At 36.8% G+C, this 27,532-nt stretch overlaps 1 protein-coding gene across 8 annotated transcripts in view; it reads left to right on the forward strand.

The window, feature by feature from the left end:
* CSRNP3 (cysteine and serine rich nuclear protein 3) overlaps window positions 1-26,067 on the forward strand; it is a 156,219-nt gene extending 130,152 nt beyond the window's left edge. For all 8 annotated transcript variants that reach the window (XM_007494299.2, XM_007494293.3, XM_007494294.3 and 5 more), the window contains 2 exons: window positions 11,647-11,943; window positions 14,227-26,067. In XM_007494299.2, coding sequence (XP_007494361.1) covers window positions 11,647-11,943; window positions 14,227-15,273 — 1,344 coding nt within the window. In that variant the 3' untranslated portion in view covers window positions 15,274-26,067. The remainder of the gene's footprint in view (window positions 1-11,646; window positions 11,944-14,226) is intronic.
* Window positions 26,068-27,532: the final 1,465 nt, after the last annotated feature.

Raw genomic sequence — 27,532 nt, forward strand, 5'->3', positions numbered from 1 at the left:
GTTTTTGTCCTAATTGAGTATGATGGAGCAAGAACAAATGAAACATTTGAGGATACAAATAATGTTTAATAAAATACCAATAATGTATACTATATCAAGACATATCGATATATAATTTTGACAGATGCTGGGAGGGAATGTAAGTACCTTAGGAACAGAGCTTGAGAAGATGAGTCACTATCAATTAAGCAATAAATCAGCAAGCATTTTTTAAGTGCCTACTATGAGTTAGGCATTATGCTACTAAGATACAAATACAAAGAATGGAACAATTCCTATTTGGAAGGAACCTACATTCTGACATAGGAGACTGCATGTATGTATGTAAGAATTTACACAAATATTAGGTGGCTAAATGTGAGGTAGCTAGGAAACTAGTAATTGTTCCTGATTACTTGCAATCAAGAAAGACTCATACAGACTTTGCATCTTGGAAGAAGTGAAGGATTCCATGAGGAGGGTAGATATTCCAAGCATGGCGCCATGGTTGAAGACAAAGGTATTGAAATGGGATATATGGAGCACCATATAGGAGGAGCAAAGAGGAGGCTAGTTTGACTGTACCGTAGCTGTGGGAAATTAAGTAATAGATTGGGCCAGTTTGTAGTGGATTACAAAAGGCAAATGGAGAAGTTCATATTTTATCCTAGAAGGAAAAGGAAGGCAGTGGAGTTTACTGAATGGGGGGATGATGTGCTAAAATCTTCTTCAAAGTAAACCACTTTAGTAACTGGTGTGGACTGTGGATTGGGGTGGTGACAGACTTAAAGCAGGGATAGGTATGGTGCCATTTTAGCTTTAAAATTCCATGCTTGGGGGGTGGACGGGTTATAGCTAGGTGATTCAGTGGATTGAGAGCTAAACTTAGAGAAGAAAAGTCCTGGGTTCTAATCTGGCCTCAGAGACTTCTTAGCTATGTGATCCTGGGCAAGTCACTTTACCTCAATTGTCTAGCCCTTACTGCTCTTCTGCCTTGGAACCAATACACAGTATTGATTTTAAGGTAGAAGGTAAGTGTTATTTTTAATTCCATGCTTGGGGCAATTAGTTGGCACAGTTAGAAGGATCTGGATTCCAATGTGGCCTTGGACACTTTCTAGCTGTGTGACCCTGGGCAAGTCACTTAACTATTTGCCTAACCTTTGCTTTTCTCTTAGGTTGTTACTAAGACAGAAAGTAAGGGTTGATCACCCGAGTGCAATTATCAATAATATGTAAATAGGTCTTGGCCAATGACACATGTAGAACCCAGTGGAATTGTGTGTTGGCTATGGGAGGGGGTTGGGGAGAGGGAAATAATGTGATTTTTGTAATCCTGGAAAAAAATAATCTAAATTAATCAATTAAATCAAATTTAAAAAAAAATAAAAAGAAAGTAAGGGTTAAAAATATCCATGCTTGGACAATTCAGATAAATTTTTAAAATTGTCTTCCTTTCAAAATATAACCTTAAATAAGCAATTATGTTAAAATTTCATTTCTGGCACATAATATCTATATAACCTCCAGGAAGTCATCTAACCTGCTTGGGCCTCAGTTTTCTCAAATATAAAATGAGAAGGATTAGACTAGCTGGCTTCAAAGTCTCTTACAGGATTCTCTGCTCTTATGTCAGATCTTCAATTCCACTCCATGAAGTGACATTCATCTTTTAGAGCAGTGGAGTCAGCAAGATTTATTCTGCTGGTCAACTCTCTAGTGACCTACTCACTTTATTAAGTACTGCCAGCATTATTCAATGTTTGACTTGTTTAAAGATAAGAGAAGAAAAAAGATATGAAAACCTCTTTTACTGATGATTAGACAGGCATAATGATAGGGTCAAAAGAGTTTGGTCTTTGAGTTCAGAGACACTGGGCTCAAGTTTTGAATCACTGGCTTATGTGATGCTTGGATAAATCACTTGATTTTTCTGTCTTATTTTTAATGTAGGTTAAACTGGAAAATGGGGTTTATAATTCTGGTACTACTTTCCTCGTAGTGTTTTTTGGGAGGAAGGAGGATTTTATAAATCTCAAAATGCTATAGATATTCGAGTTGTTATTTGGTACTATGAAATATGGACTTCTTCCTATGTATGTGCTTGGTGACATTCAATTCTACAAGTATTTATTGAGAGCATCTGCTATGGATTCAGAATGCTGAGTGAACCCCATTGTGGGACAGTGACTCAATCTATGGTTTTCAGAATCTACCTTTTTTCTCCTTTTGAAAAATTGCCATAATTTTGTTCATGTCTAGGCTTCCAGAAGTCCTATCCTTTTTTATATTTCAAAGAATATCAATATTTCTTCTTCTCCAATTTCTTCTCTTCTCCAATATTTCTACCAAGTTTTTATAACTCAAAGATTACCAATATTTCTTCAGTGAAAACATTTATTACTCTAGTATGTCATTTGCCAAGGTCTGGTCACTTGAAAACATTGAAAGGGCTGCCTGCTTTTTAAATCTCTCAATTTTCCATTCCCTCTTAATGTTTGATGCACCTTTTCCCATTTTTGGATAAAAGAAATTAAGTAGTTCAACTTTGCCTCTTCATTGTATCATGTGCCCTAAGTTACGATCTTATCATTTCCTTATTCTTCCTTTTTCTTAGTACCTTCTCTCGTTATTTACATAATTTAATAACTTATTAAATGAGCAGTATCTATTTAGTAACAAGCAAAACTCCACATAATTGGAATGATGTTCTGTTACATTATTTTCATAATTTTTCAGACACTTCCACTCACAATAACCAGAATTTATATTAACGTTAAGAAATCATAGTCTTTGAAATCTACCATGTAAGAGTCAGTTGAAGTAACTTGGAATGTTTAACCAGAAGAATGAAGGGGGACATGATAACTATTTTGAAATATTTGAAGGGTTTACACATAGTAGAGGAAATGCACTTTGGCCCCAGAGGGCAGGACCAGGACTAAAGGCTGTAAGAAGCAGCAAGACAAATTTAGGCTTAACTTAAGGAAAAAGTTCCTAATAATTAGAGATAAACTAATATCAAATAGACTGCCTTGGGAGGTAGCAGGTGTCCTGGATGGGATTCTTCCCATAAAAACCAAAGGACAACTTACTGAGTATAAAGTAGAGAGAAACATTTTCCATTTATGAGTTCTACTAGATAGACTCTGGGGTCCTTGCCAATTTAATCATCAGGTCATTCTGTGACTTACCCAAGGTCACTCAGCTAGCAAGCTGGACTTGAAAACAGTCTTTTTGATTCTAAGTTCATTGTTCTTTCTACTAGACCTCAAATTGGAAGCAGAGAGGGCAGTTCATACCTGCCCTTCTAAAAGGGATTTTAGTCATTCTACTCATGTAAAATATGGAAAATTGCTTCTAGCTTTATGAAGAACATAAAGAAGCTCCCTTTAATGTGTAGAAATTAAAAAGCTTTGCTTTCCTCTAAGTCTCTTATAAGAACAAAATAATTGAAACTGGGGAGAAGAATGTTGGGTCTGAATGTGGCAACTGGCCTCTACCATAAAGGCAACTAACAAGACTTTGGGAAAAGGGAGGGAATTGTGGAGGGCTATTATGTAATAAAATATGTAAGAAGAAGCATGGTGTACATAAATTCTGACTGCTACAAAGGAAGCATTTAAAGTGATCACTCAAAAGACACAGTGGATCACCTGAAGGGAAGCTGAAGGATCAGGCTGCCAGTTCAGTGTCTTTGTAGAAAAGAATACTGAAGAATTTTGCTAATGATGCTGTAGAACTTAAAGATTTGAGATGAGCACCATTGCTTCAGTAAAAGCTATCCTTTTTTGCTAATATATTCATGAAAGAAAATGGCCGTGACACAAGGCTATTAGAAAGCAACTACAGGAAAGCCAGATGTGTGAATGGCTACTGTAGCGTGTGAAGGAAAGGACTAGATTTAGAGTCAGAAACCTGAGTCAAATTCTTCATCTGCTTCTTTCTAGTGGTGTGCCCCTGCCCAATTTTACCACTGGGGCTTCAGTTTCTTCCTGTGTAAAAGAGGATTAGATTTGATAACTTCCAAGGTCTTCCTAATGAAAAGTATCATGGAAAGAACTTTCCACCTCCAGCAGTGAGATTTGGAATCGAGTTGTGTGACTCTATTATTTTCTAGCTCTGTGACCTAGAGGATGTTCCATTTCTTCCTGGAGCATCAGTGTAATCTGTAAAATGTTAACTTGAATAAATACATGTCCTACCTACCTCATCAGCTATTGTGAGGATAAAGGGACTTTATGAATATGAAAATATTTGAAGATGCCATGCAAAAATAGGTTGTAAAAAGTACAAAAGATTGTATGTGCTTATGTGTTTATATGCATATGCAGCGAGGTGGCACAGCATAGAGCACAGACCAGGAGTTAGGAGGACCTAAGTTCAAATCTCACTTCAGACATTTACTAACTATGTGACCCTGGGCAAGTCACTTAACCTTGTTTGCCTCAGTTTTCTCATCTGTAAAATGAGCTGGAGAAGGAAATGACAAACCATTATTCTAGTATCTTTGCCAGATGGGATCATGAAGTCAGAAATGACTGAACAACAATAAATGTACACACACGGCTAAAAAATAATGCACAGCAAAGCTTGGAACACTGAACAGTGCTTTTCTATGTAAATCATTCAGCACATTGATGACAGAGTAGGCTACAGATATCTGAATTTTTCACTCTTGCCAGTTTTGGAGGAGGAGGTAAAAAAATGAAGAGTGAAGTTGAACTTGATAATGATTGTATTGAAGATAGAAAGTATGTTTGCCTGTTCATATATAAAATTAGTGTTGGAGTGATGTCACATTCTCTCCTCATTCAAATCATTGGCAAGTGCACACACATATGAACACAATTCCTGCCCCTGATGACTTTATGTCATTTGAGACATTATCCTTACACATGGAAAAAATAAACAAGAACTAAAGTGATATGTATTTCATATGCATTGCATCATGAGAAAAAAACTAGAAACATGTTGACAACTATGAGAGAACAGCTAAATGTGCATGTCTGTGCATGTGTGTATGCTCTTAGATAATATATTTTTCCTAATTACATATAAAAACAATTTTTAACCTTTTTAAAAATTTTGAGTCTCAAATTCTCTCCCTCCTCCTTCACCCTGGTAAAAAAGCTGATATCATTTTTATATGTGCAATTATATAAAATATTTTTATATATGAATGCTTTTGTGGAAGGAACTTCAAATAAAAAAAATATTTAATGGAAAAAAGTTTGCTTTGTTCTGGATTCAGACTCCATCAGTTCTTTCTCTGGAAGTAGATGGCTTTTTTTTCTTTTTGGTCATAAGTCCTTTTGGATTGGTTTAGATTGTTGTATTGCTGAGAATCGCTAAGTTATTCATGATTGTTCATTGTACAGTTACTGTTGTTACTGTATAAAATGTTCTCCTGGTTCTGCTTACTTCACTCCACATTCATTCATGTAATCCTTTCTAGGTTTTTTTTTTTAATTCAACATTTTTCAGGTTTGAATGTTCTCCCCTTTATCCCCTACTCAACTGAGAAATCAAGAAAGAAAGAAAAAAGGTTACAAACATGTATAACTAAGCAAAATAAATCTCCACATTGACCATGTTAAAAATGATTGATAGATGTGTCTCAGGCTTTATTCTGAATTTGTCACTTTTCTGGCTAGCAGTAAGTTTATTGCATCATGAGTCCTTTGGAACTATGATAGGTTATTGTATTGATAAGAGTTCCTAAGTCTGAAAGCATATTTCTTGATCTTGCCTTCCCACAGTGGAATGGGAAAATTTAGAAATTCAAACATTAATGAAATGTAAGCCTCAGTATCATAGTATCTCATTAGAAGCATTTCTATACAATCCCTTCTCTTTTCTTCTCCCAAGACTCTTTTACCTTCAGGTAACAGAATAATAAAACACTTCAGTAGTTCTCCTAGGGGCAAGAACAGCCTTAGGTAACATAGAATAAGCCATGTGCAAAGGAAAGGTTAAAAACCAAGAAGTATGAAGGGGTTGAGTATAAAAAACTCATAAAATTGAATTATTGTCCTTAGCTATGGACTCTAGGGGACCGCTTATATATACCATATCTAATCAGATAAATTATTCTGCAAATCTTCCTAACTATCTACCCCATAGTTTGTGTTTTGGTAAATGGATGTGGAGAGTAATGGGCTTGAAGGACCAAAACTATATAGATTTAGAGATACCAGAAAAAAAGAAATATTTAAATATAAGAAACCAATAGATGTATCTGTTTTTATCTCTACCCATAACTAGTTGTTGGCCTTGGACATACCATTTGATCTCTTTAAGTGTCCATTTTTTCATCAATAAAATAAGGAATTGGAATAAAATGACCTCCAAAGTAATTTCTTACTACTCCAAAATTATCTGAGTATTCGTATAGGAAAAAAAACAAAACATACAGACTAACTAGAGAACAAAGGAAAACACCAAGCTTCTCTGATCTCATGGTTTACTGATAATGATAATCAAGACAGCTTCCTTTACTTAAACAAAACAGTGACCAACCCACAAGGATAAGCCTCTAAACAGAAATACATCTTATAGATTTGAACAATATTTTTCCTGCTCTTTAAGTATTAGCCAGAATTTCTAGCTGAGCCTCTCCTAAAATAATGCATCATATGCTAAAGACAAAGTATAAAACTAAATATGTTTGGAAGGAATCAAAGAATAATCCAAAGAGTTGTGTTAGAGTGGATATAACACATTGAAGCTGTCAGCTATCCTAATACTAATCTGGATGTGTCAGAAGGAGGTGGAATGTCAAGAACTTTAAATGCCAGAAAGAAAAGACCACTTAGCAAGGCCAGAGGAATAAAGGTGTTGCCATAATAATGCATTGCTTTGGAAAATGCTTGAAGGTGGCATTAGATGAATATAAGGAATGGTTTGGGGCAAGCTGCCAAAGAGCTTTGTTTTAAAGTTTTATTAATAACGATGATGAGGGTTGACACTTGGATAGTGCTTTAAGGCTCGAAAAATATTTTATGTACCTAATTTCATTTGATGTCCCAAATCAATTGAAGACAAAGGTAGGGCATTTACAATAGTAGAATTATTTGGTGGGGTCAAGCTTACAGTGTGATTAGAAGCATACAAAGAAAAATCACAGAGTGACAAGAGATGACAGGATCACAAAGGGGAGTACTCTATTGAGTTCTAGTGATTATAATTATATTGTATACATGCAAAAAGAAAACTGGAGCACACAGATAGTATAATGTTTTTGTGTTTAGAGCTTTATGGAACTAGTGGTTCTAATGAAAAGCAGACAAAAGGACAGTAAGAATGAGAATGTAGAGTGGTTGAGCAATGATAATAATTAAAATGTAAGTCCTGTATTTGAATTTGTAGCCTTGTGTTATTTAAGCACTTTCAAATTAACGTGCTAAATTTCATATTGCTACTTTCTAGAAAAAAAAATTGAAGACAAACCACAGAATTTTTAAAATATAAGTTGCAAGATCTTAAACAATATTCCTTGCACAGTCAATAGAATAGTCTGCCCTCCCCAGGCCCCTACTTTGAAAGTCTTGACACTCATTAGGTTGCACAATTCTAGGATGTTTATTTTGTAAATTTTGTGTGATACTTGCATCTCATTTTGAATGAATGAAAAAATCAATCAAGCATATTTACTGAGGGCCAAGAACTGTGCTAAGTGCTAGGAAAACATGATAATAAAGGGAAATAATTGTGAATAGCCTTGTATTAGGCATCTGTTCATAGGAATATGAAAGAAATCAAAGATTTCATGTATGCTCTTAAGTTCCTAATGTCAAACTATTTGACAGTACCAGGGACTTTGATAAAAAGAACTTTTTCTTCTTTGTCTTCAATAGATGTAACTTTGGCACCTGCTGGGGCAGTTGCCAGAATAGACCTCCACAAGTGTGGCTTTCCAGGATGATGGCTGTGGACAGAGGATTGGAAGGAAGTTTTGTTTTTTTTCCAGATAATTTGGGGTTTAGTATACTAGACTGTCTCTACCAGGATCTGAGGGAAAACAGTGGACAAAGTAGTGGTGGTGGTTAGAGATGCCTCAATTTGACTGGCATATATATTGTTTGTCATTTGAGTGGCAAGTCTGTTGATACTTGGTGGGGATAGCTGGCTTCTTCTCTAAAGGAGTTGCTTCCCTGGATGACAGTTGTGAAGACTGGACTAGAAGAAGCAGGATCTATGGCCATGGAAGATACTACCACTCCCTAAGCTTCTGTAGTCATCTTCCCAATGCTGGTGGCAGTTAGTCAGTAGTTCTGGTGATGATGAAGAAGATGGACTTCCTCTCTAATGATCTCTCTTTCAATAATGGCTAAAGGAGCTGGGCTGGAAGCAGGTCAGGTTTTTGGAAAGGCATTGCAGATCCCAAAGTTCTTGGGTTCAGGGTCCTAGGAGGCATCCATCAGGGTCTGAAAAAACAATCCTGGTCACAGTAGTGGTGGTGGTTGTTTGATGTGCCTAGAACATGCTATTTCCTATCTCTCTCAGGGTGCCCAAGATTTTAGTAGATGTGATTTGAAGGTTGGGTTGTATAGCCTAAAATCCTATCAGGGAAGTAAATTCAGGAATAAAATTTTGACAAAATAGAATCAATTTTCAATGAAAAAGGAAGGGATAGTTATCTAAATAGAGCCAAATGAATATTCAGCTAACTCTTTTAGATCTAGCAATACCACTACTAGTCCTATGGTTTCAAGAAGATCAAAGAAAGAAAGAAAGGACCTATGAGAATGTGTGTGTGTGTACATACATCTACTTATATATACAATTATTTTCATAAAAGAACTAGAAATTAAGAGAACATCAATCATCTGAGGAATTCCTAAACAAAATATGATTCATTAATATAATACTTGTTGTATTATAAGAAAATAAACCAAAAAAATCATTTCAGAGAAACCTCAGGATGCATGAAATGACTCAAATGAGCAGAATCAGGAGAAATAGTTATACAACATTGTAAATACAATTTTGGACTTCTTAAGAACTGATCAATTCAGTGACCAACCACGATTTTGGAGGACCAGTGACGCAAGATACTACCCACCTCCTGACTCAAGATGTGGAATGGGGCATATATTTTTAGACTGTCAAATTGTGAATTTGTTTCGTTGACTCTACATATTTATTATAATAGGATTTTGTAATTGGGGTGGGGAAGGAGGGAAAGAAAATTTTTATTACTTGAGAAAGAAAAATGAAGGTATCTTTTAAAAGGAAAAGAAAAATATTCAGGGAACTCATTGACTAGATTTTTAAAAGACATATACTTAAGATGGAAATAAGGACAAGTAACTAAGAGTGAATCCGGATGAGTGGCATGATGCTGTAAGAATGTCAGGAACATTAAAGCCCAGATATAACTGAGACTTATGATGAATGCTAAGGACAACAAAAATGCCCTTTCACTACATTGGGGACAATAGATCAAAAAAAGATAATTGGATTGTTGTACAGAAGGAATAAGATAATGATAATGGCTGATAGAGAGATGACAGAACTATTTACCACTTATTTTGGTATCATGTAGAAGGAGGATTAGACTTGTTCTACCTGGCTCCAGGGACAAGAAGTACTAACAGTGGATAGAAGGTGCAGAGTAGCAGAATTCAGCTGAAAGGGGTGGGGGGGATTCCAAACTACTAGAAATGTCTCCAAGTGGAATGGCTTATCTTTGTAGATAGAGAATTTTCTGTCACCAGGGGTTTTTGAGCAGAGGCTAAATTACTTTTTGGGGACTTATCTAAAAGTGGGGCACCCATTGGATTAAATAAATTCTGAGGCTCCTTCCATCTGTATGATTATATCATTCTATAATTTTATAAATTTGGAATATAAGCATTTAAGTACAATGTTATGTTGACATGACAAACATTGATACATTTTTCATTTTTGAAATTATATTGATTTTTTTCCAATTCTATACTAATTAAACTTTATATTATTGGCCTCAAAACCAGAAAGATGTGGGTTCAAATCCCATTTGTGAGCACTTTGACTTTGCAACCTTAGGCAAGTCATTCAAACCCACAGTGCTCTAGACAACCTTGAGACGATAAATTGCTGAGTATGTTTTGACTTCCATTGGCAAAGAAAGTTTCTTCATGTGGGTGTTCCCTATACCAGAGTAATCACAAATCTAGGTCTTATGGGGCCTTATTCATTGGCACAACTTTTCCTACCACAGGAAATAAACAGTTCTATTTCTCATACTCTTTCAACCTGAGGATCCTTACAAATAAGAAAAGAAATCCTACTTTTTAAGCAAACGAATAGTAAGGATGACTATACTCCAAAGCCAGGCACTCGTAATGGGATGAGAACACACATGAGAGCAGTTTTAAGGACAAAAAGATAAGTCAAAGAAGAGATTGGAGTGCAGCTATGAAAAAAGCAAAGTGCTCAAGCCATTAACATAGGCAAAATCATAAAGCCATTTTGGAATCTTTGAGGATTCCAAAGGGATCTTTGAAGATAAGTCAAGATAATTCAGTGACATTAAGAGAAATGTGCGATGGACCCTTTTTGTTAATTTATTAATTAGCAGTTGCTGGGATATCATTGTCTAAGGTTCTTACAAAGTCCCATCTGCATGTTTTATCTTTCTAAGGGCAGAGATCAGTGTTTCTTTTGTTTCCTCCTTTCCAAAAGGAAGGTGTGTTTCTCCATAAACATAATGGACTGACCAACATTTTCCCATGAAAGTGAAAGTCAAGAGTGATAAAAATATTAAAAGACTACATTTGTAATAAAATGTATTATTCATATGGAAATTATAATTAATGAAGTTTAACAATGAATGAAAATGACCAAATTAAGAGGCTAAAAATATGGTTACGTGTAAGTAATTATGTGGGGGGGGGGAAACTCATGGGATTTTTAAGTCTTGTGTGCTTAAATTTTTAACTGTTCTTTCTAGAGAAGAGTTGTTTTGCTTGGTTCTATTTGGGTTAGGTTTCTAGACAGTTCTCTTCTGTTCTTCATCAGTGCACTTATACTCTTCATTTTTTCCTATCAGAGTTCTCAGCCCTTCAGGGTTCTGGTCAGTTAGTCATGTCTGAAATCCTGCAACTACAATGCAATAGAACTTTATTCCCAGTGTAAATCTTTTCTGGTAGCCCAGTATTCAGTGTCATGGTTTCAAGGACAGTATGTTTGCTGACTTAGCTTGAGATGACTTCCATTAAGATGCTATCACCTCTGTCTGTACAAGGGCATATTTATTCCAACATCAGAGCTGCCCACTGCAAACCAGGTCCCAAAATGACATTAACTGATGGGTGTTTATAACCCTTTACCTTCCTCACAAAGCATGGGCAAAAGGTTTTAAGAACTCTTCAACTCCTGACATCAGGAGGTTCACAGTCCTAATTATTTTCATCTAACTATTATCAGTGTGTCTGAAAGACTGTAATTTTATAGTTTTAATTTTTTTCTCTGACTTTTTATTAAGAAAAAGAATGGCTGCTAAAATAATTCTTGTCTTTGGATAAAAAAGCCATTTGCTATGATTCTTGTCAAGTGATATGGAATAGTTAGTTGTTTTATAGAGAAAATAGTACTTGAATTGCCAAATACACCTAATAAAAGTATGAGCTGTAGGAATGAAATGAGCTAAGCCTCTTGTTTCCTGTTCTGTGCTCTTAGATGACTAAGAATGGTACGGTAGAGTCTGAAGAAGCCAGCACTCTTACATTAGATGACATTTCAGATGATGATATTGACTTAGACAACACGGAGGTAGACGAATACTTCTTCCTGCAACCCCTGCCAACAAAGAAACGAAGGGCGCTGCTTCGAGCCTCCGGAGTGAAAAAGATTGATGTGGAAGAAAAACACGAGCTGCGGGCCATTCGCCTATCACGAGAGGATTGTGGCTGTGACTGTAGAGTATTCTGTGATCCGGAAACTTGTACTTGCAGCCTTGCAGGCATCAAGTGCCAGGTAAAGATCTGTGCGACAGGGATTGGGAAATAAAGAGATTAGAAACCCGCAACTAAACAAGCAATTGTATCATGTGTAATGAATTGCCAAATGTAGAAGGAACTTGCACCAACGGGCACTCAAGGGCAGGGACTCAAGTGTGAAAGTGATGGATGAGATTTAGGAGACAAATGTATATAGAAGATGGCTGTAAATGAACAGTAGGACATGTGGAAAAGTTTGGAGTACATTTACCATTTAATTAACATTTAGATGTTTATATATACTTCGAATTGTTTTTTACAGCACTTAAGAATTTTTTTCTTGGTATTTAATCAGATAGCCTGAGAGATCATGGTAATCCCTAACATTTAAGTTTCTAAATAATATGTGATATAGCCCGGTATAGTGAATAGAGGGCTCAACTTGGTGTTAGAAGACTTGGAATTGAATCCTCCTTCAGACTCCTTCTAGTAATGTGGCCCAGACAAGTCATTTAACCTCTGTGGGATTCAGTTTCCTCATTTGTAAAATGAAAAAGCTTTCCTATGATCCCATGAGCCTTTGATTCTACTATTAATGTGTTTGGTGGTCTAATCTTCCACATAGTAAGCAAGTGATATTTCATTAAAACTAACGTGCTTTAATGCAAGGAATACAAGACCAAGGGTCAGTATACCTGGATTCTGTTTCTGTTTCTGCCACTACATATATGACACAGGATTTTATTCATCATTAAGAAGAGAACACTGGACCAGGTGCCATCCAACTCTGCCATTCTCTATTACTGTTTCTATAATTACTTAACTCTCAATTTTGTAAGGAACCTTGGCTTCCCCAACAGGGAAGACAATAATGTGAAGGTTGTTCCTACCCCTTCCCTACCAATGAAAGGTGACTCTTAATAAACACTGCCTGAAGGATGCACAGGGGAGAAACCCAGATGGGGGTGGGGGGAATAGGCAATGAAAACTAATTCAGTGGTAGAAGTTTTTGCTATGGCAGAATGAATGCATAAGAACTTGTTCCCCGTCCCTTCCCACAAAAGAAATAAAAAATATTTCCCGATGCTTCCTCCTCCTCCGATGACTCCTGCCTCTTCATCCCACCACAGGTGAGGTAGTGACAGCCAGGGCCACATGGTATTTTTTTCTGTTCTCTGAAAAGCTAAAATAAAGTATAGAATCTTGTCAGTAAATACTACTGAGTTTCTGGGCCTTAATTTATTAATCTGTCAAATGAGGGAAGTTGGACTAGATGGCCTCTGAGGCTCTTTGAAGCTCCAAAGTGGTGATCCTATGAGCTGGTAAGGGTTTTATGCACAGAGACATGGAGCAACGTGGGGGTGTGGGGAAAGGGGTTGTAATGATACAGAGTCTTAGGCCTTGAAGGATTTAGCTATGTCATTTATGTTTGAGCACTCACATTGTACCTATGACTGTCCAAAAGTCTTGGGAAATTAATAAGTTAGAAAAATCCTTGGCTTTGAGGAGCTTTGCAATGTTACAAAGGTCAAACAGTAGAGAGAGAAAACAAAAGTAAATAAGTATATGAGGCAGGTACATGAATATACATAACTGCAAATATTTACATATATTCATGTTGTAGATATATACAAGGCCTGAGGGATCTGGGAATGGAGAAAGAAGAAAACCAAGGAAAGGTGATCAAAGTGGTGTTAATCTGGAAAAATCCTTTCTCTTTTGTGAAATGTGTCTTTAGTCAAGTTGGGGAGGGGGGAGAGGGAAGTGTATGTGCAGATCAAGACAACTGGCTTTGATGAATCAGAGGAATAAGAAAGATTGAATGAAAAGAAGAGCACATAAAGGAAATATGGGAAGCACTGAGAAAGTAGGAGAGGTGGAAGGGCAGCATTGGAAACAAAGTGGATGTCCATTGATTGGGAACTGGCCAACCAAAACTGATAGATATTTAATGGAACATTATCATGGTAGAGGAAATGACAGAAAAGAGGAATTCAGAGAAACCAGGGAAGGTAGATATGAAACAATGCACATTGAAATAAGCAGAACCAAAGGATAATACATGAGGCTACAATAATACATGGGGCTACAATAAATCATAGCCTCTGGACCTGGCTCTTAATCCACTGAGCCACCCCACTGCCCCCTTTATTCACTTTTTTAAAAGTGTGTTCTGGTTTGCTAATCATCTGCTTTGATGTCATTTAAATTTACCTGAATCAAGATTCACATTCTGTCATAGAAAAGACCCGAGTTGTTTAATTTATCATGTTTTCCTAATATGTCCTCTCCCTCTTTTCTTTTTTTTTTTTCCTAACAGGTGGATCGGATGTCTTTCCCATGTGGTTGCACTAAAGAGGGATGTAGTAATACAGCAGGTAGGATAGAATTTAATCCTATCCGAGTCCGGACTCACTTTTTGCACACAATTATGAAACTTGAACTGGAGAAAAACCGAGAGCAGCAAATTCCGACGCTGAACGGCTGCCACAGTGAGATCAATGCTCACACTAGTTCTATGGGCCCTGCTGGCCACCCTGTGGAATATTCAATTGCAGAAAATTTTGAGATTGAAACAGAACCCCAAACAACAGTGATGCATTTGCAGTCTGCAGAGGAGTTGGATTGCCAAGGGGAAGATGAGGAAGAGGAAGAAGATGGGAGTAGCTTTTGTAGTGGAGTTACAGATTCCAGCACACAAAGCCTAGCACCAAGTGAATCAGATGAAGAGGAAGAGGAGGAAGAAGAGGAGGAAGAAGATGAGGAAGATGAGAAAGGAGATCATTTTGTGGAAGGTCTGGGCACCCACACCGAAGTTGTGCCTCTTCCTTCAGTTCTCTGCTATTCTGATGGCACTACAGTCCATGAAAGCCACTCTAAAAATGCCTCTTTTTACACTAGTTCTTCAACTTTATATTACCAAATAGACAACCATGCCCCAGGCACCACAAATCAAATTCCTGAGAACTATTCTGAAAGAGATACTGTTAAAAATGGTACCCTTTCTCTGGTGCCTTACAGCATGACATCAGAGCAGTTTGTTGACTATGCCCGACAAACAGAAGAGAGCTATGGTAGCTCCCATTACCCATCTGCGAATCCCTCCGTAATAGTCTGCTGCTCTTCGTCAGAAAATGATAGCCATGTGCCATGTAGTAGCTTATATCCTGAACACAGGCCAAACCACCCGCAAGTGGAATTTCACTCTTATTTGAAAGGTCCCTCCCCAGAAAGATACGTTTCCACTTTGAATGGCGACAGTCATATAGTTGAGCATCCTGCTGAAAATTCCTTAAGCCTTTCGGAAAAGAGCAGATTGCACGAAGAGTGTATCAAGTCATCAGTGATTGAGACCGTCCCCGTGTAGTAGATTAAGTTGTCCCAGAACCACCTTCCTATATTTAAATGCACTGTAATTTAATTGGATTTCCTAGACTCGGCATTGTTTTAAACTGTGGACCAAGAAAACTTGGACTATGGTTAATGTTCCAGATGCTTTTATTTCTTCTTTCTAGCTTTTGGGACAGTGGCATTGCACAAATACAAGTTCATACAAGGATTTTGAAATAAATCAGACTTTTTTGATACAAAAAAAGCTAAATTTAAAAATGCATATTTCAGTCACTGACCTGTCAAACTCTGTGAAACCTACCAACTTGTATAGATCAAAGCTCCAAGTTTTTTGATTATCGGGCCTGTGCAAGATTATTAACTAATACTTGGAAACGATCAGATTTAGAGTCCTAATTTTCAAACTTATCTGAAGTTGATGGTGACTTTTTAATGTAAAAGTAATTATTGTAAGAAAAAGATTTAATTGTTCATATGTATTTTATTTATGGTAGTTTAGCAGATCATGTTTTGATGGAAATTAACCTATGTTCATTTTAACTTAAGAGCCACACCAGAGCATGCCCACATGGATTGCATCTAGCGTTCCATCTACATTTTTATGAACATTACTAATCGATCTGCAAATACTTTTCTTAAAGGTGAACTCGGCCTATTTTTGCTATTTTGAACAAATAAATGAATATATTTGTGCAGGTCCATACACAATTTTCTCTAAAGGTAAGGGTTAGGACAATCCTCCTGCTAGGGTCTGGATCAGTGCCTTCCCACAGTTCATTCCAGGGAAGGAGGTAAAAGGAATTGCCACTTTAGAAACAACAAAAACAATAAAAATGGCATTGTCTTTGTTCTTAGCTTGTCTACTAGCACCTTTGAGCCCCAAACCCCCATGTGGAAATGCACTTTAGTGCCCTTGGCAGTACCTGCTAAGGTGTAGGGACTGTGAAAATTTTAGGGGGTTAGGGGCTGGGGTAGAAAGAAAGCTGTAATTATTGTGGGGTTTATATGATGCAGCAGTCTTAGAAAATATTTTTTGTGAAGGATTAAATAAAGATTTTCCTCAACCAGTTTGGGAATCTAAATCAGAGGTCAATAAGAGCAGAGTTATAATGCTGTCAGGTTATAGAAAGCATGAAATGGACATGAATGGTGTAAGCTGATTTTTTTTCTATAAAAAGACCAATCTTTGGAAAAATGATGTTCAGAGAGATTTCCATTTTGGAATTAACAGATTGATTAGGGACCATCACCCAAATATTCAACTAGGCCTTAAGTTTCTGAAGCATTGTGAATTTCTCTTTGCTGGGACAATAGCAGGAAAATCCAGAATGCATTATTTGCATTCTCATTACCTCATGTTCCCTTAACTTATTAAAGGGACAGACATAGAATCTAAAACATGCACTCCTGGCCTTTAGATTATCTGCACTTGGTTTGCTGGAGAAGGATTTTTAGGATCCCATTTTTTCTGTAAATTGACTTAGGTAACTAAATAGTGTGCACTACCTTTCTTTCAATGCAATATGACACTTCCTAATCTGTTGGAGTATTTTGTCCTATTGATATATGAAGTATCCTATGTTATATGTCTGTTTAAAAATGTAGATTTGCCTTGCTGTTCAATGACTGCATTGCTTCTTAATTTTTATGTCTTTCAGACTTAGGTGTTTAAGGATATGGATTTAAGCATATTGTAGACTTTCGACTCTGTAGATTTCATTCAGTAGCTGTCAAATATGCTTGAATTCCAGCAGACAACCCTTGCTGAAACTTGGTGGGGAAGGGAGGGCTTAGGTAATTTGTTTACTTGGCAGCTAGTTCTTTGAAAATTAAATTATTTCTCCCTCTCCCCACTCACTGTACACACTGCCCCCTTCATAAACACATCCTGGGCTAAACAGGTAGGCATTTCTCTCTCTATCCAAAGGGTCCTTGGATTTCTTTTTCAGACAGGGAAGTAATATGGGCTAGTGGTATTTCTTTAATAATCAACCCAGACCATTAGACTTCATATATTTATGAGATCCATTAAATTACGTTTGGCAAAGTTTCAGTTCATAGTGACTAATACCTTTGTTTCCTTTCTATAGTAAGAATCTTAAAGAGTACAGATCCCAGGAGAAAATGTAAGGGATTCCTCAAAGGCAAGGGTCCCTCAAAACTCAGCATACAAAAGTATTTTAATGGATTTGAGAGACTATTAAATATACCTTTTAGTCTCAAAAAAAAAAAAAACCTTCAATGTCCACAGAACACAGCCTAAGACTTGTCCTTTGAAGAAGCTATAAAGGAGATCTGTGATCTGGGACAAGGTTGAAGGGACAAAAGGAAGCTTGGCTACTCACCTGAGAGCTATTTATAGGACCATTTGATTTAGTGACACTTAACTTTCTGAGGCAACTGATGGTTATGCTCTTTATCTAGTTTCTATCTTTGAGCTTTGCTTCCAAAGTGATCCCAACTCAGCAGCTGCTTATGGGTAGGGAATCAGGGGAGAGTACACAATGACCCTGTATGTAGGTAGGAGAATGATCCCTTCCTATTCTCCAACAGATTGTCCATATTTTCACCATCTATCCCCACTTTACCTCATGTCCTCTCCCCCCCAAAAAAGCCAACAACATACATTAGCAGCTTCCTGCCATTCTCTTCCTTTCTCTCCCTCATCAGAGGTACCAGCTGTCAGATATATATGACTAGTAATACATACTTTCCTCTTAAACTCTTATCTGATCTCATGATCTGAAAAAAAGTCATAATTTTTATATGGACTAGCATTTTTGGAAATATTTGATCAAAGATATTTGCAGAGAGAAATAGTTAAAATATATAGATACATTTATGCCATGTGTCTATATAGCATCTCACTCTTGCTATACAAGTATCACTTCATCTGCTTCTATGTTGCTTCTTTTTTTGAGTAAAGTTAATAGGCACAGATTTCCCACTGCCTTTTCCATCCATCAATAATTGCTTTATCAACAGTTACTGCCTACATGCCAAGAAATTTAAATATTTCTTCAAAAGTTGTTGTTTTTTTCCTTTAATGGGAATCATGTGGGAGCCAGCCCATTGGGATATATTTGTACGATCCTTAGTCCTGAGATCCAATAACCTGATCAGCATCTGTTGTGTCACCTCAACAATTGTTGTTCAGTCTTTTTCAGTAATGTCCAACTCTTCTTACTGAACCAAATAATGGGCCCCCTTTGCCACAGTCTTTTAGTCATTCACAGCCCATTGTAAAGCTTCTTTCTGCAGACCTTATTTTACTTCCAACCCTGTGCCTTTATATTGGTCTTTACCTCTCAGTCACAGTCAAGACTGATTTACAGTTCTAGTGGCTGAAGCAATATTTGGCGGTTCCTGGGGAAGGAAGAGGGGGAAGGAAGATTACTGTTTTATTCTTTATTTCATCTCTTGACTATTTAGATGAAGATATATGATTGAGATATAAGTAAAACCAGTCTGTCTCCTGTATCCTGTTAGATGAGTGATACATTTCCCCTTTAAAAAACAGTTGTTTTATCTTGGTTAGAGAAATCATCTCTTCCCAGCAGGCTGGCCACAGATGAGAGGAGGAAAGTACCTGAAATGGAAAGCCCCTCTACCAAGTACAACCCAAGAACTCATTTTTGTATTTTAGTCTCCATCTGAACACATATAAATAATGAGATGAAGAAATTACCTTTAGTTATAGTATTGTTCTCCAATCTACCTTCAGTGCCATATGAGCCCTTGACCAAATTTCATTTTGCCAGTCAACAAGCATTTATTATATATTTACTATGTGTCCAACACTGCTAAGAACTGGAGAAGCAAAAAAAAAAAGGCCAAAATAAAAAGTCCTTTCCAGTCCTCAAAGAATAATATATATTATATATACATATTAGTAGAATATAAATAACTGGGTACATACAAGATATATACAGAATATATGGAAGACAATCTGAAAAGAGAAGACATTAGCAACTAGGGGAAGAAAAAGTCTTGAGAAAGGCCTCCCAGAGACCATTTCAGATGAATTTGGGAAGAAACCAGAGGACAGAATGTCCTCTTCAGTTCAGAGCTGCAGATTTTAAAGGGACACATTCTTTGTTCTTACTTTTTGTTGTTGTTCAATTGTGTCATGTCTGAGTCATTGTGATCCCATTTGAGGTTTTCTTGACAGAGATACCAGAGAATTTTTTGCAATTTTCTACTCCAGTTCATTTTACAAATAAGGAAACTGAGGCAACAGGGTCAAGTGACTTGCCCAGGGTCATAGAACTAGTGTCTGAAGCCACATTTAAACTAGAAAATGAGTCTTCCTGACTCTGGGCCACATTCAACCCACTGTGCCACCCAGCTGCCCTTTTCTTATGTTTTAAAGGGAAGAAAATATTACTCTCATCTAGAAGACCAGGGATGTCTCCTATCAAATTTACACATACCAGGTATTGCTAGTTAAGTATTAAATGATGAGATAATTTACAAAGTTTATTTCTGAGAGAAATTTGAGGTAAAGAAATGCCATAAAATCTTATCTTGCAGGTTTTGTTTTAATTATAGCATTATAATTTTAATTATTTTATGAAACGGTGTTCTAATAAACATTTCCTTTTAATTCTATGCATATCCTAAAATGATGCCTCTTTAAAATAGAGACATGCAGGGTACAAGTACAAGGAGTTTTCTTCCCCCTGAGGAAAGTTTCATGAATCAAATCTGGCCTCCTACAAAAGTCAGGGCAAATGAAAATACATAAAAGAAGATGAAACTATTTCTACCAAGCTGTTACTTTAATGTTGGATCTACAAGTGACATTAAAATAATACAGACCTCTACTAAACTCTCTCAAATGAACGCTGAGTCACACACAGCAAAAACCTAGGAAAACATTCCAGGAAATCTCAGAAACAGCTTGGAATCCTTATAAAACATGCATTTATAAAACAGCTCACTAAAGGTAACAAAACCCTCATTCCAAAGGCACGAGCTTGTTGTTTTGCACTCTTACCTTTGGCACCTACAGAAAGGTGCTTTAGCAGGTGGCATCAGTCACATCTGGAGAGATCACATTCCTGCAATCTAAGCCAACCTTTTAAGAATTACAGAAAAGTCCCATGAGGAATGCTTGTGTCTTTTAAAAATAGTTTTATTCTACTGGCAATCTAAAATGTCCAATGGCCATGATTTTCTTAATTGCTGGATTATTTTATTGACCCAAGAAGCAATCATGATCTTAAATGGCTTGTAATCATCAAGAACTCACTCTGAGAATGCTTTCTAGGTGGTTGGAATGGATCTAAAGGCTGTATCTCATTCAGCCCCTCAAAAAGCCTTGCTCCCTGAGAGTTCTGTTAAAATCCTTATAAGATTCTTTTTTGCAGGGGTAGAATTTTTAAATCCCCACACCCCAAACCATCCAGGTATGTGCAAATAAAACCACTGCTCTGGTCAGATGCTTTTTTACACTGAAAAGAGTTTATTGAGTACGAAAAACAATAACTAGAAATTTCAAAAACAAACATAAGGTTGGTTGTGATAAAACATCTTTATCAGCTGTAATATGAGGAGTTGGAAAAGATCTTGGCAAAGAGATGGTTGACTTGACTTGCTCTGAACTTTAAAGCCTCCTCTTGAAGGACTGAAGATAGCATCAGAAGAGGTCTATTAAAAGGTTAGGACCAGAATGACAGAGTATTAGAGATAGATGGTATCTTAAGAGTTCATATAGTCCAATTACTCCAAACCCTGAGTATCACATCTGTTTCTTAACAACCATCTCCGTTATTTCCTGCTCTTGACAAATCATTTGATGATCAATTTCAAAAGCTCAGAAAGATTATGGCATATTCCTTAAATGATTAGTGAAAGTCATATAGTAGAAAAGGATGCTTTCTTCACATTTTGCCTAGTCTCCAAAATATTATGTAAATGTGTCCTAAACTGGTATCCTCTAAAATTCAGTTTTGCTAACCCCATTTATTAGGCTTGCTTTGGGGAGACACCCATAAATCTGGCAATGGTGGTGAATATAAATATTTTTCTCACTAGGCTGAGCTTGAATATGTCATGTGGCCTGGGTTTTATCTAGTGTTTGACAACTTTTCACTGGTCTAAATTTCTGCTGTTTGTGTGAGCAAGTACTTAACTGGTTTTTTCACTCTGAGAGTTAATGAGGCCTTATTGGGCAGTGTCATAGAGGGCAAAAAGGTGCATCAGAAAGGGTCCAAATCACACGTCAGTTTGAAGTTCTTTCCTGTTGGGGGGGTGGGTAGGGAATTAGATACAAATTTATAAAATCTAGACTATGAAGTAATGGAAAGATCTTGTCACCTGTGAATATTCATTTTACTAGTGGCAACTAGAGGTCACCAACAACTACAGGGTAATTATTTTTATTAGGTAGTTTAAACTTCCTTGTAAATTCAATAAAAATATATTTTGTGGGATCATTTTCTTTCATCTCCAGTAAAAATGCTGCTGGAAATCAAGAGGCAAATGAATGGTAATTAAATTCATATTTGATATTCAATGTGCTAATTATATAATTCCTTTCTTGGATCACTTTTTATCCTTGCGATGATAGGGTAGTTAGTGGAATAGCAAACATTTAAGGGTGGATGTGAGGCTTTTAAAGTATTTTAAGACTCAAAAGTAAATTAGAAGAAACCAGAAAAACCATAGATTTATGATGGATTTAGGTTATGGGTTGGTTTAGGTTGTATGTAATTAATTCTAGTTCAAGAAGAGTCTTTCTTGAATCTCTTTTTTTTCCCTTTTCCTCCTTTGGCTTCCTCCCAATCTTCTCATATGGTTTAGGATTATCTGGAGTTATTTGTGAGTACACAGGAAAAAATTGGCAATCATTTGGCCAATTTAGAAAGTTTGGCTGCAGAAAATTTGAAGTGTACTGCACCATCCAGTAGGACAGCAGGCCACCTTCTCAGCATTGTGGGATTTTTTAAAAAGCAGGAAGGGATTCTAAAATATTCAATTCAAACCTCTCAGGTTACAGGTGAAGAAACTTGAGGGTCACAGAGGTTCAATGACTTGCCCGATGTCATATGGTTAATTAGTATTAGAGCCAGGATCCAAAACTAGGAAATCCTCTGATTTTTTTTCCCCTAAACTAGGCTTTCTACATATTATTGGAGCCATTCAAAGAAAGAGCCTTAAGATCTCTGGTCTTGTATATACCATTTGTTTGGTCAGGTTTTAGAGCCTCATAACTGGTTTGAATCCTTAGACCCTGTTTTATTTAAATCTCTTTACTACTTTGAGCCTGTTTCCTCATTCGCCAAATAAGAATAATAATACTTGAACCTACCTCACAAGGGGTGCTGAGTAAAGTGTTTTGCAAACTTTAAATCACTATATAAATATTATTATATTTACCATTACTGTTATTACCCTTTGCTTTTTTAGTGGCACTGGTCCTTTTCCATCCAAGCCTGCAAAATTTACCTTTTTAGAACAAAAATTCATTGAATCACTATCCTTCCAGTTTAAGCCCTACTGACTCTTTGACTACTCTGTCTTTTATTTGCATAGTGAGGAGAAAATATATATACAAGCATAGCCCAAAACTACATTTTCTTAAAGGGAAATTTATTTTTTAAAACCCTGAACCTTTAAACACGGGAATAGTATTTCCTCATTTAAAACATAAAACAGTTTAGACTCTGATAACCAAGCAGAAATGTCTGTGTATTGTTCTTAGGGGGCTTGCTGCTAACAAACTTGGCTTTGCTGTTGGACAGGAATAGCTATTTGTTAAAAGTGATTTTATCTGTCCCACAATCTAACTAGTTCCCCTATCAATCAAGTTCACTCATTTGAAATCCTGATTAATTAGACACTGACTATGCCACAGGGCCATCTTGGAATAGTTTGGCCTTTTCCAGGTTGCTGACAATGGCAAGCTGTGTATGAAATAAGGGACCATTTGGGGCCCTTTGATGCTCTTCAGATCTTCAAAAGCTAAGGCTGGAAGAGATTTCTAGGGGTCATCTGGCCATCCATCTACCTCCAGGGAAGACTGTCTCTCAGGCATGCATGACCCGAACAGGATAGATACTCATCTATTCTTACACATCTCCAGGGAAGGTTTCCTTGGTAACCCAATCGTTTTCCTTAGTTTCTTCCTACAATTGGAAAGTATCTGGGCTAGTCTTTGTGGACTAGGCACCTGGCAACAGTTGTGGTGATTTGGGCCATTGTGTCAGAGTATTGAGAATAAGTGTTTTACCCACAATCATTTTAGGATTCTATGGACCAACCAACAGATTCCTTTTTCTCCCTAATAAGAGATGCTAGTGCTGATACAATGGCTGGTGATCTCAAGCTCTTTCAGCAAAGTTATTGCCATTTGATGATTGGGGAGCCGTCAGGAAGAAGGATTGTTCCAGATTCCCCAGGGGGAAGCCAGTATCCCAGCCGGGATCAGGTGGCTTGACTTTTAAGCTAGACTGTTTTCCAAGACATTACCAACACAAAGACTGAGCTTTTCTTGGCCCTCCAGCTATAGAATAGGTGCTCCTTTATTAACCTCCCTTTCATCTGAAACAATTCCCAGCTCTCTCTCTCCTAGGGAGACTAGACTAGTTTGTTTGGTTTGGGGTTTTATTGGGGGGGGGGGCTGGCAGGAAGGGAAAGAATAAAATCTCCTGAGACACAGCAACCAGCTAGCTCCCTCAGCCTCTTTGTCTGCCAGTTAGTTAAACAACAGCAGCCTGCCTTCTCTGGGTTCTTGGAAATGGTTTGAAAAGCTGTCATGTTGAGGAGAGCTGGAAAAGGAGGGAGAGGTGCCTCCAGCGACCCAGGGTGGTGACTGCTGACTACATGATTTGACAGACGCATTTCTGCATGTTTAGAGATACTGGGATAAAATTTTCAAATTCAGTTTCAACACATGGTCAAGCAAGGACTAGTCCTTTTTTTCAAAGTCCCATTAAAACTGGGGTTCTTAACCTTTGTGTCCTGAACCCCTTTGGCAGTCTGGTGAAGCCAATGCTGTTTTTAAGGATAGAAAATAAAACCTGTATTATTACAAAGTAAAACCATGATATCAAAATAGTTGTCAATTTTTATAAGTTCATGGATCCTAGGTTAAGAACCTCTGAATTTAAAAAATACATTTTCCACTATAGAAATGAGATCTGTTTGGAATCAAAGCATTAATGCTGGTCAACCATGTCAAAGAAGAGAGAAACACCCCCTCCGACTCTCAAAGTATTGGATTATTTTCCTGTACCTGCTTCTCTTCCCCAGCAAACACCTTGATGCCCTTGTGTGAAACTAGCCACAGCTCTGCTTTGAATACCAGTGCACATAAATTACCTTACCTGCTGAAAAACCCCCAGAATTCTCTACTGTTCCTGTAAAGACTGTTTAATGATTTGGCCCTTGTTTTAATGGACTGTAGGCACTTCTCTGAAAATATATCTGAAGTATAGTTTGTGAAACATGTTCCAAAGTGTTTGATGTAAAATAAGCTCTAGACATTTACGGTACAGAAATAAATAGTCAAAAAGCTGTAGATTGCAACTCTGGTTCCTAAGAGCCTCTGCCGTTATTGTGTCTTAGTAAAGTTGATCTGCTTTCTCTTTATTTTCTTGCATTTCTTGTGTACTAGCCTTTTAAGAGAAAATTATTAATACATATGTACTGGTTAATGCCTGTTAACATGGAACATGGCATTCTGTGATTTCCATGTGTTTCGCTCAGCATCCCAGGGTATAGAAATATCAGTTTGGTAGGAAAAGGTCACCTGATATTGATCTTCAAAAATGCATTTCCCCCCCCATCTGAAAAATTGCACGGACAAATGTCACCAACTGCAGTTGTTTTTACCTTCGGTGGTCTGATTTTTAAAAATATCTCTACATTCCAGATGGGGTGGCCGCCATTGTCAAGGGATTCCACTAGCAGCATGTATATAATAGTAAATCAAAGAAAGGCTCCAAGGCACTGTGAGGTCTCCTTCCGTCTACAGAAACCGATTGCTCAGATTTTAGGCACTGCAGCATTTCCTCCACACAAGGGAAGTCCTCTTTTCACAGACTAGGCTTATTTGGTGGAAAATTGGTGGGTTTTGGGTTTTCAGTGTGTGTGCGAACACAAACACTCACATTCACACACACACATTACTTTTTCCTTTTAACACAACCAAAAAACTAGAGTAGTACAAAGTATTTGCCATTATGATTAGCTTGTTTTTCTTTTTTTATTGTTGTTCAATTATTATTACTTCAAAGTATTTGCTATTATAATTAGCTTGTTTTTCTTTTTTGTTGTTCAATTATTATTACTTCTGTAGATATGAATAGTACCATAAGAGCTGTTTTCATTACTGTTACTTACAACCTGCTGACTTCTAAGAGGTGAAAGGGACAAATGTTAAACAAAAATCCATACCGATAGTCATTTTACACTAGAACCTCATGTTATATGTTATACATTAGATTGATTTCTCTTGTGCATAAGCTATAACATCAAAGATGCCAAAGGGTAAATGAAATAAGCTACAATAATATTCAACAGAAGTTAACCTGGACCTTATGTTGTAATAATTTATTCATATTAGCTGTAGTCTTCTGTATTTATATTTTCCGTATTTATTATGAATGATATGAAAAATTGATGTATTTATTGTGGCTTATTATTGCAGTGTATATATTACAAATGAGCATTTTTAAGTATTAATCTGATTTCTTTTGTTAGTGGCACTTGTATTATGCTGTACTTTTTATTATATATTGTACAATATATTGTCCATTTGTTTGCAGCAAAGTAAAACAGGTTTCTACATTATATCAACTACTGCATCTCTGAACTTTGCATCTTTTCCAACTTCACTCTTAAAAATGCAGCATAACACTTAGGTCACCTGCAGATGGAACTCCCTTTGTTGTGGATTTTTTTTTTATCTTAAAACTTTTTTCATGATTACATGATTCAGGTTGTCTCCCTCCTCTCTTCCCTCCCTACACCCAGAGTTAACAAGCAATTCCACTGGGTTATACATATATATATACATGATAAACATATATATTCATCATCCCTCAAAACCTATTTCCATATTATTCATTTTTGTAATAGAGTCAGCTTTTAAAACCCAAACCCTTTATAAATAAGTGATAAATCACGTTTTCTTCTGCATTTCTACTGGCACAGCTCTTTCTCTAGATGTGGATGGCATTCTTTCTCATAAGTCCCTCAGAATGCAGACCTCCCTTGGTGCAAAACTTGTGGGTCAATTCAATTTTGGTCATTATTACTTGATTTTCATGTAATTTTAGAAATCTTTTGTCCCCATTTTTAAAATTTTTAATTAGAAAGGGACTCCACAAACCAGACCTTCTGCCCAGCTTCCTCAACTCTCAACTGGGTAGGCTGTAAAGAAATGTAAAAGCCCTGGCCTAGGTTAGTTCTCAACTCCAAAGTACTTCCCTTGGAGTGGATTCTTTTGGAAAATAGAATGCAAAGTGGAAAGTTGACCGCTTGATGTTCAAAAATCAGGCCCAAGGAATTAGTCACTTCAAGAATTTACAGTAATAGATTTGTGACTGGTTTTGTTGTTCTTGCCATCCCAATGGGTAGGAGGAGGAGAAAATTTGAAACCAAAAACAAAATAAAATTGAATTTAAAAAAATTTTTTAAAAAGAACTTAGGCTTAAGTGAAGAGTTGGGATGTAAGCTTATGATCTAGCGAAGTATCATGTGCCAGAATAACTAATTGAGAAGAACAAATGGCAAGGCTTTCAGAGAAGGGCTTATTAGTGTGAAGAGTGACTACTGAAGCTCAGAATCTCCACTGAAGAGGGAGGATTTGAATGAAGTGTTATTATATAGTATATAAGATATAGAGGGGTTACATTCAGATTGGAGGAATGACATAATGAAAAGCTCCAAAGCAGGAAAAGGCTATATTCTTGGGAGTCCCAGAACATGGGACTAGAGCAAAGAGATTTGCCATTCTAAAGTGGTGGGAGATAATAACAGTGATGATTCCTGTCACTTACATAGAGTTTTTGCTTTGGCAAACTGTTTAACGTGTTTTTTGTTTTTTTTTCTCCAGTTAATCCTCACAACCCTAGAAGGCAGGTGCTATTATTATTTCCATTTTACAGATGGAAAAGTTGAAACTGAGACCAGTTAAGTGACTTGCCCATGGTCACACAGCTATTAAAATATGAAGGGGCATTTGAACTGAGCTCTTCCTAACCTCAAACCTGTTAATTTATCCACTGAAATGCCTATTGCAGGACCAGACTGTGAAGGCTTTT

Source organism: Monodelphis domestica, chromosome 4 (assembly GCF_027887165.1).
Source record: "Monodelphis domestica isolate mMonDom1 chromosome 4, mMonDom1.pri, whole genome shotgun sequence".
Lineage (NCBI taxonomy): Eukaryota > Metazoa > Chordata > Mammalia > Didelphimorphia > Didelphidae > Monodelphis > Monodelphis domestica.